Raw genomic sequence first — 16,752 nt, forward strand, 5'->3', positions numbered from 1 at the left:
ACTGCTGTCGTACTTCATCCTCCTCGCTAAGGACTGTTGGAGGGTCAATTGTTTAGTAAAAGTAGTGGTGTTCCTACTTCCTCTCTGGGATGATGAACGACTCCCAGCAGCAGCAACAGCAGCAGCGGCAGCAGTAAGCGTAGCAATGGAGGATCCTCCGGAGGAATCCCGGATAGGAGAGTCAGTCATGCCAGAGACATCGCCTGCAGGACTACTTCCGATCCTGACTAAGGAGGAAATTGACAAGGAGGGAGTTGATGGTGTGGTTTGCAGGCGCTTGGATACAACAGGACAACGGGATTTAGGTGTCCCTGGACTGCTTATGGTCTTAGCCAAAGTTTCTGAACTTGACAGTAACTTTTTATGAACGCGCTGCAGGTGCCGTATAAGGGAGGATGTTCCTAGGTGGTTAACGTCCCTACCCCTACTTATTTCACCTTTACATATGGTACATATGGCAAGACAGCTGTCCGGATATGGATAGAAATATTGCCAGACCAAAGAGGTGGAATAAAACACAGTACTTGCAAATCTCTGCGCTCCTCTGAGATAGGTAACGAGTGTTAGACAGTATATGGATGAGAAAATTCCCCCAAGAAATAAGTTCCTGTAGCGTTCCTTTCACTGTGATTCATACAGTAAAATACTTTGAATGGTGGGTATATCTCCTTAATGGACCGTTTCAATATTCCTCAAAAAAATGATAAAAATGGTATATAGTGAAGTACAGTTTATTTCAATTTAAAAACATTCAAACAAGTGCATATAGGAGGCAGCGTACCAGATATAATGGGGTGTAGGACCGCACACACCCAAAATTACATATGCAGGATTATATACAATCACCTCCCGGGATAGGTTCGTGTAGTTTTCCTGGCTTTACACTCTGGTGATTAGTCCTCTGTCCCTTTCACCTGGCACCTGCTTTACACCAGTGTTGCCGCGTCAGAGGGGGAAGATGACTGACAGGAGACGCTTAGCTGCTGCAGGTTCTCCATCCACAGCACACACCGCTTGCTCAAAAGAAAAAAAAACTTGTCTCGGGGACTGCTCCTGCAGTCCCACTGTCAAAACAGTGCCTTCTCGATCCAAACAGAACAACAAGATCGAGAAGGCACTGTTTTGACAGTGGGACTGCAGGAGCAGTCCCCGAGACAAGTTTTTTTTTTCTTTTGAGCAAGCGGTGCATGCTGTGGATGGAGAACCTGCAGCAGCTAAGCGTCTGACAGGAGACGCCTGGGTCGCTGCTCCATCTTCCCCCTCTGGCGCGGCAACACTGGTGTAAAGCAGGTGCCAGGTGAAAGACAGAGGACTAACCACCAGAGTGTAAAGCCAGGAAAACTACACAAACCTATCCTGGGAGGTGATTGTATATAATCCTGCATATGTCATTTTGGGTGTGTGCGGTCCTACACCCCATTATATCTGGTACGCTGCCTCCTATATGCACTTGTTTGAATGTTTTTAAATTTAAATAAACTGTACTTCACTATATACCATTTTTATCATTTTTTTGAGGAATATTGAAACGGTCCATTAAGGAGATATACCCACCATTCAAAGTATTTTACTGTATGAATCACGGTGAAAGGAACGCTACAGGAACTTATTTCTTGGGGGATTTTTCTCATCCATATACTGCCTAACACTCGTTACCTATCTCAGAGGAGCGCAGAGATTTGCAAGTACTGTGTTTTATTTATGTAAAAAGGGAGTAAGTGACCACCCAAGCATTTCCTGCGGCACTATTGTATTGGTGCGCTTATTTCACTACATATTACTTCAAAGAGGTGGAATGTTTGGTCTTCTGCCCAGGCATGACCGTGATGGGCTTTTTCATCCCACAGACAACAACTGTCTCCCCCGGAGCCTGATTTAAACAAACCACATCACCATCAGAATCCTCCTCGCCAACTTCCTCCTCAGCGCCAGCTACACCAGTATCCTCATCCTGTTGTACTTCAACAGTGACATCTTCAATTTGCATATCAGCAAGTGGACTGTGGGTGCTCCTTTCAGCACTTGCAGGGGCCATTCAAATGGTGGAAAGAGCCACCTCTTCCTGTCCAGTGCTGGGAAGGTCAGGCATCGCAACCACCACCACACTTGGACTCTCCTTGGGGATTTGTGATATCTTCTTAGAACGCACAGTTCTTCGCTGTGCTTTTGCCAGCTTAACTCGTTTAATTTTTTTAGTGGGAGGAGGGCTTCCATCGTCATGTGAAGCTGAACCACTAGTCATGATCATAGGGAAAGACCTTAGCCGTTCCTTGCCACTCCGTGTCATAAATGGCATATTGGCAAGTTTACGTTTGCCTTCAGATGATTTAAATGTTTTTTTTAAGGTAATTTTCCTGAACTTTGTTATTTGGGATTGTATGTGCCCTCTACTGTGACAATGGGCATCGGCCTTGGCAGACGACGTTGATGGCATGTTATCGTCTATGTCATGACTAGTGGCAGCAGCTTCAGCACTAGTAGGAAGTGGTTCTTGATCTTTCCCTATTTTATTTTTATATGAGAAAGTTTGGTCCTCCATTTAGGTTATATTGATTTGATATATATGTGCGGCTAAGGCGCACACAAACACAGAAAATAATTTTTTATTTTTGCTGGAGAGTAGTGCACTTTGTGGGTTATACCACCCTTTAAGAAATGAGCCAGCCGGCTCTTTACTTATGGGACACAGGCGCACGCTTGGCGCTGCTCCTTTGTTGATGCACGTGCAGCTACAGTGCACACAATTCACAAACACAGAAAATATATATTTTTTTTGTTTGGAGTGTACTTTGGGGGTTACAGCACCCTTTAATGGTCAAGCCAGCCGGCCCTTTACTTATGACACAGGCGCACGCTTGGCGCTGCTCCTTTGTTGATGCACGTGCAGCCACAGTGCACACAATTCACAAACACAGAAAATATTTTTTTATTTTGTTTGGAGTGTACTTTGGGGGTTACAGCACCCTTTAATGGTCAAGCCAGCCGGCCCTTTACTTATGACACAGGCGCACGCTTGGCGCTGCTCCTTTGTTGATGCACGTGCAGCCACAGTGCACACAATTCACAAACACAGAAAATATTTTTTTATTTTGTTTGGAGTGTACTTTGGGGGTTACAGCACCCTTTAACGGACAAGCCAGCTGGCCCTTTACTAATGGGACACAGGCGCACGCTTGGCGCTGCTCTTTTGTTGATGCACGTGCAGCCACAGTGCACACAATTCACAAACACAGAAAATATTTTTTATTTTGTTTGGAGTGCACTTTGGGGGTTACAGCACCCTTTAACGGTCAAGCCAGCCGGCCCTTTACTTATGACACAGGCGCACGCTTGGCACTACTTTGTTGATGCACGTGCGGCTACTGTGCACACAATTCACAAAAACAGAAAAAATAATTTTTTTTGCACTTGGGGGGGAGCACCCCTGATGGACCGAGCACCCCCTGGACAACACTACAGCACCCCTTTAGGACTGGGACACTGCATAGGACTTTGGAGTGGACACAGCCCCTATGGACAACTGACTGCACAACACAGTCCAGCCAGCCCCTATGGACTTTGGAGGAGTGGACACAGCCCCTATGGACAACAGCAGCACAGCGCAGCACAGCACAGCACAACACTACACTGCACTGCACTACACTACACTACACAGCCCAGCCAGCCCTAACTCCCACACTCCCTCTTCACTGTCCACAGCCGAGTGAGAAAATGGCGCCGACGCGGGAACCTTATATAGGATCCAAAACCAGCGAGACCCGGAAGGCGGGATGATGACGTTTTGCCTCGATTTCAGATCCGAGTCAGGTGGGAAAAGTCGAGCCTGACTCGGATCGGCCTCGGATCGGGGGGGCTCGGGGGGGTTCGAATTTCAGAAATCCGAACCCGCTCACCCCTAATTGTAATACATACCAGGTGAAGGACTGCACAAGTATAGGGACTGATCTTATAGGAAGTGGATTTTCTGCAAAGACTGTGACCATTTCAAGTACAATTTAATACCCAGGTATTCTTATAATGAGCTCCAACGTGCTGATCAGTGAAGATTAGGGACTCTATTCCTGGGCGCACTAATGAGAAACACGGTAGTTTATTGCCAATCTTTTGAGATCGTAGTTTTTATAGAGAAATGTAATTTTCAACCTGATTTTATATTACACTGCGAAATATATTGTTCATCATCATAGCTGTTTCCTATACAGTATTAATTATTGAATGTTTACAGTATTGACATATTAATACATATCTGAAGTTAATTGCCCTACCATATTTGAATTGAATGTGTTACTGTATTTGCATATTATATTGCTGAGTGTTGTGATATGAACCAGATTATTGTTAACTGAATATTTTGGTAAGCAGCTTGGGTTTGGAAGCCAGTTCTCAAATTCACAAAACTGCAGTTATCTCTAATAAATCGGCTCTCTGCAGAGCAGAGCAGACTGTTTGAATGACCCTTTGTCTGGACTGATCTTCCTTACCTCTCTGAAAAGTGGAAAGAATCTGTATGAGAATCCAGTTCACCAGTTAAAACAGTTTAGCTACAGTCACCATTTCATACTACACCTGGGTACAACAATTTCAGCCACAGTCGTGTGGCAGACCCTGGCGCTGAAATGATTGGTTTGTTAAAGTGTGCATGTCCTGTTTATACAACATAAGGGTGGGTGGGAGGGCCCAAGAACAATTCCATCTTGCACCTCTTTTTTTTCTTTGCATTATGTACTGTTTGGGGCCTAGTTTTTCAAATTGCCATCCTGTCTGCCACTGCAGTGTCACTCCTAGATGGGCCACGTGTTTGTGCCGCCCACTCGTGTCGCTTAGCATAGCCTTTTGGACATAAAAACACTATTGTGAGGTGTGAGGTATTCAGAATAGACTGGAAATGAGTGGAAATTAAGGTTATTGAGGTTAATAATAGCATAGGAGCAGAAAAACCCACAAATTCGGTGATTTTAGCTGATTTTATGCTTTTTAAAAAAAAAATACAGATACAAAACACAAAACCCAGAACCAAAAACACGGAAGGGTGGTTTTGGCAAAACCAATCCAGATCCAAAACACGAAGAAAGATCCAGATCCAAAACCAAAACACAAAACACGAAAAGTGACTGGTGCACACCCCTAGTATATACTATACTATGGCTAAAAGCTTTGCCATATCAAATAATTCTAAATTACATGTTAATCTTGTATGAAGGGATCTTAAAGCATTCCTAAATATACATGTAAAAACATGCTGTGGAAAAGTTCCCATAATATTAGACTTTATAAATCATATGTAGCCCTGTTGGTAAACCATTGTACAATTCTAGTTATTCTACACCAACAAAATTAATCCTTACCTAACCAAGGATTGATTACGGGATGTAGTTAGGAAGCCAATGGTCGAAATGGCGACCGCCGGCTTCCCGATTGTATAGTCCTGGCAAGGTACTAATGACAGGCGTCGAAATCCTGACGCCTGTCATTAGACCTACGCCGAGAGTCCGACGCCCCGCATACTGAACAAAGGTAAGCCGGGCTCCGGGCTCCTACTGGGACTTATGGTTAGGCAGCCCTCCGGGAGACTTAGGTTTAGGCTGTGGGGAAGGGGGGGGTTAGGTTTAGACACTTAGAGGGGTTTAGGGTTAGGCACTTGGGGGGGAGGTTAGGGTTAGGCAAAACTAAGGGAGGGTTAAGGTAGGGAATTAGGTTAGCGATACTTACCTGAATTAGCAATTGGGATCTTCACCCCTGCTGGGCTTCCGCTGTTGGGATTTGAACCGCCGGCTGCATAATACCTGCTACACCCATTGATTACATAAAAAACCCAGGTGCTTACCTCTCCTTACACTTGATTAAGTATTCAGAACTTTTTTATACGTTAAATTATATCGATACATCTTGCAATATACAAACATCGAGTAGTGCACAAAAAATTGTATATGCTGACATTTCACAGTAGTTGTGTAAAAGAATAACAATTCACATACGTAGAAATATAAACATGATTTGTCCATTATTTCAACTGCCTAGTACCTTCCTATCTGTGTGTATGACACTATTATTATTCTTATTATCCTGCTATTGTTCATATCTCCAATATATTACAACTTTATTTAGGCACACCTGTTCCTGCATAGTGGAGTTTACAATTAATTTTCAGGCAAACATACCAGGGCCAGTTTAGTCAGACACTTATTATACCACCAGTACCATCTGAAGCTCACAAGAACATGTCGGCTTCACACTTATAGTGCTGCTGTACATTTTTGGGTCAAACTCACCGAGAAGTGGATGCTTCTCATATATATATATATCCTGCAGTTTCCATGCTAATAGCAATTTAGGGCCGTATTCAATTCAGAGCGAAAAGATGTTTTTGCGTGTTTTCTTGCAAAAATTTCACCTGTTTTATTTTCTCTGTATTGAATTCCATTCCATTTTCGCCTATGCGAAAAGTCAAGGCACTGAAATAGGCGATACTTTTTCTCCACAGATTAGCAGGTGAAAAAAAGTGTAAAACCTATATTTTGGGGTGTAGAAGTTGGGAAGCCACTCAAAACACTTGGTACACCCTCCCCAATGGACAATTCACCCAAAAAAAGAATGAAAAAACTCCAGGAACACCCCAAAAAATACCTTTGAAATTTGGGGCGAAACTGACAAAAGTGGGGGGACAACTTCAAAAACTACCAAAATAAGCTTCTGGGTGTGCTCTAGGAAGAGGCCAAGTGTTTTTGGGATTGCAGATGCTTGTATGACAGAGGAATTTCACTTTAGAGACATTTAAATATGCTACTACTACCATTTTCAAGTACCCCAAATTTGACATGACTACTTATTTTTACCAAAAAATACTGCTTAATGCCATTCTTCACCACTTTTGCAAGGACGCTTATTACAAGGATTTTAAACAACTTCAGTACACCAATTCGTTTTATTAGGGCTATTGGAACACTTCTACATTGATCCCCAATGTTAGTCAGGGCCGTAGCTAGGGTGGTGCGGCTGGTGCCATCGCACAGGGCACCACAGGTCAGGGGGCGCTGTTTGGGCCTGTCAAATTTCTGTTTATTATCATTCTTGTAGCTTCTCCTGGCCTCTCCTATCTCTTCCCTGACCCTTCCCCATGAAGCCATGGCCCTTTTTTGGGTGCATTATGTCCCTTTGAAAAATAAATAATTGAATACGGCTCTTGGTTGGAATTGTAGGCTCTGACCCTGTCAGGCAGCTGTACTCGCAGTGCTATTTCTATCTGTTTCATTGAGTGAAATGTTATAAGATTCATATGACTTAACTAATTACAGTACCAGCCATGGGCCGAATTAGATTAGCCGCGAAAAGCCGAGCTGCAATGTGTTTGCCGCATTCGCCTGTTTTTAGGCGATACTATTTCCATGCACGCTCCCACTTTTCTCCATATTCAGTTCCAAAAGATGTGAAAAGGCAATCAGGCGAAATCAGTGAATAGCGAGACTGGCAAAAAGTCCCTAAGATTTTGGGGAAATCAGTCTGTACCCCAGAAAGAGCTGCACTAACAAAAAGTCTCCTTATATTCCTCCAGTGTCTTAATAATACCCCTTTTCAACCTAAATTCCGGGTCTGACCCGGAGTTGGAACAAAGTTCCTATCCGGATCAGACCCGGAATTTTGCCGGCGCCGACTCGGGATATTCCCGAGTCAGCGCCGCTCACACCGCAGTCGGGTCAGCATAGACCTGGCTTTTGCGGAGTGAAAGTGGTCGCTTGGAGATGACTTCATCTCCAAGCGCCACTGAAGCCGGACCAATCGGCCGGCTAGCAGCGCGCTCCAGGTCGTGACCCAGAATGCGCTGTTCTCACAGCAGGGTTTCATGGGCTACGCCCATGTTAAACCCTGCTAGTTACCTGGATTTGATTGCCGGGTCACTCGACTCGGCGATCCAAATCTCTCCCCTTTTACACCAGGGAGCTGCCCGGGTTAACCCTTCAAAAACCCGGGTTCTAGCTCCGGTGTAAAAGGGGTATAAGTGATTGTTTATCTCCTGCACCTGTTTTTTAACTCTTTGTGTTACCACTTCATACAGACCACTTCTGCCTCACAAAAATAAATAAATAAAATCCTTTTCACAATTATAATGTAAGAGGATACTGCAATTGTAACAATTGGTTTCTTATTTCAAGCCATTTGACACATTCATTTGTAGCAACATTCATTCAGCTGTGAACACTGACTATTCCTATATACAAGTGGCAATTGAACAGCATTTTATGACCAGTTCATTTAGCAACCAATTTTTATTATATGATCATTTATGAGCTCATTAGTATTCTATATTATGCTGCTTTATTGATTATATATTTTTTATGCACTTCTATATATTTTTTTTTTATGTCATTCAGATATTTTTTGTGATTAAACAATATTGCATTTTAAACAAGCCTCCTGTGTCCAGAATACTAAGTAAACACTGATTTATATTATTTATTTTCATTTAATGGGATTATTATGTATTACCAAGCGCAGTTAACTTAGATTTTGTAGCTTCCCTTTTTCTTTCTGGTTCTAACTAGACCTTATACCTGCAGCTGGTGTCATTTAATTATAATTTACATTATTAGCGCTGGGAAGTGTAGTGTTTCACTACAGCACCCAATTTCCTGCAGCTGCCGAACCTTCTCCCACCATTCCTTTCCAGTGCCATGATTTTGGCGATGTCTTTTCTAAACACCTTGCAGATGTTCTTCCTCCTCTTCGGTACTGTGATTGTGTCATCAACCTGGGCCCTGGTGCTAAACTGCCTAAAGGTCAGTTATATTTCCTTTCAGTACCTGAAGACAAGGCCATGAAAGAAAATATTGAGGATGCATTGGCTAAGGGGTTCATCTGCCCCTCAAAGTCACCAGTGGGGGCTGGCTTTTTCTTTGTGTAAAATAAGAATGGATCCCTGTGCCCCTGTATTGATTACAGAGGCCTCAATAATATCACCATAAAAAATTTCATATCGTTACCTCTCATCTGTACTGTTCGATCAACTGCGCCAGCCGCCAGGCCAATATTTTTTCCCAAATTGATCTTCGAGGAGCGTATATCTTTATTCGCATCAGGAGTGGGGATGAATGGAAGACAGCTTTGAGTACTCACGTGGGTATTTAGTCATGCTGTTCGGCCTATCCAATGCCCCGGCAGTATTTCAGGACCTTATCAATGATGTCCTTTGAGAGTTTCTGGGAATATTTGTTGTGGTATACTTGGATGAGATTCTCATTTTGTCCCAGTCGCTTGAGCAACATCATCAGCACAAATGTTTAGTCTTTCAAAAACTAGGAGAAAACCATCTGTACGCCAAGCTGGAGAAATGCGATTTTGATGTTACCCAAATCTCTTTTTTGGATATGTCATTTCGTCCCAAGGGTTTCTGATGGGTCCTGGTAAAGTCAAGGCCATACTTAGATGGATCCAGCCAACTTCTCTCAAGACAATCCAACGTTTCCTCGGCTTTTCCAACTATTACTGCCGATTCATAAAATCAATTTCCACTATTTTTGCACCCATTGTGGAATTAACCAAGAAAGGAGCGGATACCATAAATTGGTCAGCTAAAGCGGTACAGTCTTTCAAACCCTCAAAGTTGGATTCAATCAGGTGCCAGTACTCAGTCACCCAGACCCAGATCTTCCATTTGTTCTGGAAGTGGATGCCTCTGAAGTGGGAGCCAGAGCCGTATTGTCGCAAAAGATCCTACTAATGATAAATTGCACCCCTGTGCCTTATTTTCATGCAAACTTACCTCTGCAGAGCGTAACTATGATGTGGGAAATCGGGAGTTGCTCGCAATTAAATGGTCCTTCGAGGACTGGTGGCACTGGCTGCAAGGGGCCAAACACTGGATCACAGTTCTTACTGACCACAAGAACCTTTCCTACATCCAGTCTGCTAAGAAGTTGAACTCCCGGCAAGCACACTGGGCATTATTTTTCATCCGTCTTTGTCATTTCCTTCCTTCCTGGTTCTAAAAACATCAAAGCGGATGCTCTCTCCAGGAGCTTTGAACCAGTGCAACTGATTCCTAATTCTGATTAACCGATCCTTCTTGACACAGTCTTCCACTGTGCTATCACTCTAAATTTTTGCCGAACTCATTCGAGCCTGTCAGCTAGAGGCTCCTCCGGAAAAACCTGCCAGTCTTCTTTTTGTTCCAGAGGTCTGTGTTACTGGATTTTCACTCCACTGCCTGGTGGCCTTCCTTGACCAAAGATGTGCGTGAGTTCATCATGGCATGTGAGGTCTGTGCCAGAAATAAAACAGTCGAACAGCTCCTTCAGGTCTGTTGCTTCCTTGGTCCATACCGAAGATTCCCTGGTCTCACATTGCCATGGATTTTATTGTTGATCTTCCAATTTCTGCTCGATGTTCTGTGATCTGGACAGTGGTGGATCATTTTAGTGAAATGGCGCACTTTGTACCTTTGCCCAAGCTACCCTCTGCTAAAGAACTCACTGATCTATTTCTTCAACACATCTTCCGCCTGCATGGGTTACCCAGGGATATTGTTTTGGATCATGGTACACACTTTGTTACAAAGTTCTGGAGGGCCTTCTGTTTTTCCTTGGGCATTGACCTTAGCCTGTCTCCTGGTTAAAATCTGCAATTCAATGGGCAAACCGAGTGGGTCAACCAGTGTCTGGAACAATATTTACGTTGTTGCATGTCCAAGTGTCATAACGACTGGGTATCCCATCTGCCGCTTGCTGAATTTGTGTTCAACAACTCGTGTCATTCAGCATCTTCAGTTTCCCCATTTTTTTGTGTCACGGGCCAACATCCCAGAGCCAACTCATTTGATCCTGGTTTGTTGATGTCACCTTCTCTCTCTTAACTCCGTTGTATCTGGACTAAGGTCCATCAAAGCCTTCGGAAGGTCTCTCTTTGCTCCAAGAAGTCTGCTGACAAACATCGGAGATCATGTATTTTTAAAAAGTGTGATTTGGCTTTCCACAAAAAAAATTAAACTTCGCCAGCCTACTCAGAAGTTGGGTCCAAGGTTCATTGGCCTGTTCCACATCATTTCACAGGTGAATCCGGTAGCCTTCAAACTTCAGTTACCCAAGTCTCTCCACATCAATAACACCTTTCATTGCTCATTGTTCAAACAGTCTTCATTTCCATCAAGTTTAAGCCTAAGTTTCCATCTAGGTCTGGTTCAGCTGTGGTCCACGGGCAACGCAAATTCATGGTAGAAAAAATCTTGGACTCTAAGATTTCCAGGGGTCATCTGCATTTCCTGGTCCACTGGAAGGACTATGGTCCGGAAGAGCGCTCCTGGGTTCCGGAAAGGGCTCTACATGCTCCCAGGCTGAAGAGACTGTTCTTCTGAGAATTTCCAGACAAATTGGGTTCTGGGGGTGCTTCATCCCTGCGCCAAAGGGGGGTACTGATAAAAGTCGCGGTCACGACTTGTCTTCCTCCAGAGGTTCACTGTTGCATGATGCTGTTGTTCCGGTTTCCTCAGCTGCTAGGCGATCGGCACGCTTCAGTACGTCACATGATATCCATGGCACTGTGTGACTGGGTGGTCTTCTTATTTGTACACACTGGACTTTTGCTGCCTCGCTAATTATAGCATTCCTATAGGTCCACTCGGCTCTGCCACACCAACAACTTCTGCGCTGCCATCAGCTCATCTGTCTCTCCTACGGCTCTTTGGCCGAACCAGTAGCTTCTGTGCTGCCATCAGCTCACTTGTCTCTCCTACGGCTCTCTGGCCAAACCAGCATCGACTCACCTGTCTCTCCTATGGCTCTCTGTCTGCACCTGTAGCTTCTGTGCTGTCATCGGCTCACCTGTCTCTCCTACAGCTACCTGGCTGTACCAGCAGCTTCCATGCTGCCATCAGCTCACCTGTCTCTCCTATGGCTCTCTGTCTGCACCAGCAGCTTCCGTGCTGCCATCAGCTCACCTGTCTCTCCTATGGCTCTCTGGCTGCACCAGCAGCTTCCATGCTGCCATCGGCTCACTTGTCTCTCCTATGGCTCTCTGGCTGCATCAGTAGCTCCCGTGCTGTCATCAACTCAAAACCACAGAACTCTAACTTTTACACAAATCAGTACACCAAATTGCGTACCGGCACTCAAAGCCGAAGTACACAAAATTGTACACAAATTGTACATTAAATTGTGTACTGGCTCTCAAAGCCGAAGTACAGGAAATTGTATACAAACTTGTACACCAAATTGCATACCGGCACTCAAAGCCGAAGTACACAGAATTGAACACTAAATTGTACACAAACTTGTACACTAAATTGCGTACTGGCTCTCAAAGCCTCATCAATTACCTTCTTCTACAATCAGCTTCAAGCTGCACCATCAGCTCACAAAGCCGCATCAATTATGTACTTCTTCCTGCTACCGACTCCAAGCCACACCATTGGCTCTCAAAGCCTCATCAATTACTTTCTTCTACAATTGTCTTCAAGCCGCACCATCAGCTCACAAAGCCACATCAATTGAGTACTGTCTATTACAACCGGCTCCTAGCTGCACCATCGGCTACCAAAGCCGCATCAATTGAGTACTGTCTTCGACAATCGGCTCCTAGCTGCACCATTGGTTCATCAGCCACATCATTGACTCTGAAGTCTTCTGAATACCAGTTTCTGTTCCTGTCATTCCTCTCTCCATTGAATCCCATTGTATTTCCATGTGAACCTCTATTACCCCGAGTTATAAGACCAGGCGGATGCCTAAGTACCGGTAAATATCTCATAGTTCTAAGGGAACAACAGGCGGTTGTTATTGGTGGAAGACCTCGCAAGCCTGGGTTTTAGGTGGTTCACATGGAGCATGCTTTGCGATTCATAACAGTTTGTCACAACTATAACCTGGGCAACGGTTAGGTCAGGGTGCCGTCAGGGTGACCAAATTATTAGTATGAAAAAAATAAGGTATTTGTGTCTTAATAATAAGAATAATAATAATGCTGAGGTGAAAAGGGAACACTGAAATGAAATTAAACTATCCACAAATAGTATGAAACCACTTTAAGAACTGTCTGCTGATACATTTGGTAAAAATTATTTTGTAACTAGGCAAAGTGAAATAAATTTCTCCAGAATATTTGAATATTCTTTGTACATTCTGGAGCTCATGTAGCATTGGGCTAAATTTACACCAGTGTGTAGGCATGAATTGAATCCATAAAAAATATAAAAATTGCGCAATATGCCTTTATGCAAATTAATATTTACAGTCACAATTTTTCTTTGTTGTCTTGAACATTTATATCATGACTATAGCCCTAGACCATTGATACTAGATAGAAGGCTAACTCGTTATGCATATCAAAAGCTAGTGGAGTTTCAATATTGGGCCTGATTCAGTATAGATTGCACGGGCGCAGATTGAGCAATTGTTTGCCATCGCACATGCGTATAAGCCGCAGTGCGCATGCGCAGCAATCACATTGTGATTACGGATGCACAGAGGAACCCATTGTAAGTGAGTGACAGGCTGTCAGCGTTAGGGGATGGTGACAGGGGAGTAGTCAGAAAAATGCAGGCGTCTGTCCGTTTGAATGCCATTTTATGGGCATGAATAAATTAGCCACTGCAATTTCATACGCAACATGAGAGCTCTCTGCATGCAAGCAGACTTGCAGTGTCTGCAGCTGGTCAGAGCTGTTGTAAATGTTACATGACTAGCTGAGCTGCATCGAGGGTACCAATGTTTACGCAGAAGAGTGAGATTTAACTGATATGAGAAAGCAGTACTGGGCATCTTTATGCCAGCTGAGCTTTGGCAAGCATTAGCATATTTTAGCAGCTACGTTCCAATGTGAATTAGCAGCTGCGTTCCATGCGAATTAGCAGATGCGATCGCAAATTGCGATCCGTACGAAATTCAGGCCCCATAATGCAGTAGTATAGTACAGTAAATTGAAGTGATAGGCCATGTCTATCTCATCCGCATCACAGCTCTGTAACGTGTAGATCCTCGTCATCTGTAAAGGTTTTTCTTTAACTCTGAAACACCTACATGAACCGGTGTCCACCCCTCCTCAGACCCTAGAATTAAATGAGCATAAAATTAGGCAAAAGGGATGTGTCTAACTCTGTGAGCACCAGCATACCCAAAACTTCAGGGCAGACAGGACATGCTGGGACAAGTAGTGTATCATTGAAAAAAGGCACATTTTACTTTCATTTGTTTATTACCCCAACATCCACCAAACCAGGGCAATTTTTTTGTGTTTGGGGGTTTACCCGCTATAGTGTCACCAGCCATAACTGGCATTTCTAGTATTGATATTTTGGAGGGAGTGCCATAATATTTATGCCACTAACTTGAAGATAGCAGCCAAGTGTAGCAGCACTAGAGCTAGTTTCACTTTTATGTGGGGGGGTACTTACTATTACAAGGATTGATTTATCAATTCAGTCATTATCATTAGCATTGATCTTGCAACAGGGATGAAGCAGACATAATAGATATTCCTCCCATAAGGCTTGCATGCGGCTTCTTCCATCTTACATTATTTGTAAGGCGCGTGGACATGCTCTTAATATTCTTAGCCTTCACATTCCCTTCATTACCACATCTTTTAGCTTAAGTGCCCTACTCAACATATGCAGTAGTGCCTACACCAATTTACTGTGCAGTAATAAAGGCTCATTGTCCATTTTAAAGTGGGACTTATGTCCAACTCTTTATGAACCTTTCAGCCTTTTAATATACCATTAGCAGTACAATATTTTGGATGTTTATTGAATATAACCATGTATTTGCATTATACAAATAAGTAATTGTATATTTTTTTTATTGGAGAGGTTGACTGTGGAACACCTATAATTATTGAACATGCTGATCGGCTGTGGAATAATCAAAGCACCATGGGAAGCTATGTCTTCTATAAGTGTAAGCCGGGATTCAAGGATAATGGTGGAAAGAAATTCTCTCAGTGCCTTGAAAATGCTACTTGGAAAGGACTAAATCTGACCTGCACAGGTACTGTAGTTGTCCCAATTCTAGAGAGTAAAACCATTTTCAAATGTGGTCAACAAAATATTCACCTCATTCTACAGAAATTTGTCCTTAAGTGTTATTAGTCCTACTCCAATCAACATTGTCTCTATTCATATACTTAACATTCTGTCAAAAATAAATGTACAAATATGGTGATGAATAGCATTAGGCAAAATGGATAGACAATAGACAAGAGTGGAACTTGATTTTATTGCCAGAACATCTATGCACAATAAATCATTCCCATGTGAAATTCGATTGGTGCAAATATACTACTACATTGCTTATCATACCCAGTTCCCAAACTTCTTACAGGGACGCTATCCTAAAACATTTATTTAAATGTGTAGTTAATTAGGTGTGTATATCATAAACTAAAAATACAGTAAAGTTGGTTTATATAAAAGTGCTATAAAAGGCCTAGGAGATTATCGGGATCTATTGCTATAAATGTGCAATTGTGTGTGTGTGCTGGGAGAGGGCTGTGTCTGGATATTTTCATAGTAGATTCCCTCTCAGCAATCTCATAGAAGGTCACTGAAGCTGGCACCTTTTATCCTCTTTTGCACAAAATGTCTGAAAACAAGAGATGCCAAAAGTTTATTATAATTTCTAGCCTTTTATACTGCTAGTCTGAAACCAGAGAACATCGAGCAAGCGAATCAGCATGCAGGATGGGGTTGGTTAATGTAGACCAGACCAGATTTCCATCCAGGTACCATTGTAAAAACCTAATAGAAGTTGTGATTCAAATTATATGGGTAACATTTAAAAAACAGGAATTCCAAAACAATAGAAAATTCATAAAAAATCAAGTCCACTTTTTAAAATTTACATGTATATTTCTCTATGGGGAGAACTCAATTAGCCGCTGTCATTTACCCTGGGCTAATTGATCCACCGGGGCTAGAATTCAATTAGCCTTGTAGGGAGCCCGCAGGCTGCATTTAACAGGGATTTTTTTCGGTACTGATCACACCTGAAAAAAAAATCAGATAAATAGCCTGTTAATGGTGCTATGACATTGTTAACGCATAGGTCCATTGACTTATCACAGATTCTTTGTCTTAACACCTGTTAACATGTGTCGATGCCAGTTAACACATTAATTTAAAGGAGCCTTAAAAACTTGAGACTCAGGTGAAAAAGGGGCTAGAATTGAATAGCCCCAGGTGTTAAAGCCCGAGGCTATAACCCTTTTTCACATTCTTTAAATTAACGGGACTAATATGTCTATTTTTTTTATTGATTTTTGAAATTGTTTGTCTTTCTGGTCTTATGTTTTATGTGTTTGGTTTTGATTTGCCATTTTTGAATTCTTAATCCATTCCTGGTGGATTTAAGTGAATTATTGTCTATGGGCCTGATTCAGATATATAGCCCACAAATGCCGGACAGCTTTATTTTTACATTGCAATAATGCTGGTATTTGGATTCTGACCGCCGGCATCCTGTACCCAACCCATTGAACACACCCCTCCCAAGTTTAACTCTATCTGCACATTTGACATCTTCCCCACCTGCAATGCAGCATGGTTTTACCAAGATGCTCAGTTACTTGCTCTTTCTTACTCTATTCCCAAATCTGAATCAGGCCCTATGTGTAAACGTTATATAGAAAATATAATATCAATGATATAACAATTTAATACAAGACAAATTTGGATGGGGGCTGCGCTGATACCCAGAGTTCTGACAAGTTGCAGCCAAACATGTGGATGCACTGATAAGCTTCACATAAGATATAATACAGTTTGCATAAGAT

The 16,752-nt window shown here is 42.8% G+C and overlaps 1 protein-coding gene across 1 annotated transcript in view; it reads left to right on the forward strand.

The window, feature by feature from the left end:
- The window catches only part of SUSD1 (sushi domain containing 1), a 281,173-nt gene that overhangs the window by 134,284 nt on the left and 130,137 nt on the right, over positions 1-16,752 (forward strand). Inside the window, exon 12 of the mRNA XM_088460052.1 lies at positions 14,790-14,969. Within this exon, the coding sequence (XP_088316178.1) occupies positions 14,790-14,969 (180 nt within the window). The remainder of the gene's footprint in view (positions 1-14,789; positions 14,970-16,752) is intronic.

This window comes from Taudactylus pleione, unplaced genomic scaffold (assembly GCF_031769625.1).
Source record: "Taudactylus pleione unplaced genomic scaffold, aTauple2 ptg000967l, whole genome shotgun sequence".
Classification (NCBI taxonomy): Eukaryota; Metazoa; Chordata; class Amphibia; order Anura; family Myobatrachidae; genus Taudactylus; species Taudactylus pleione.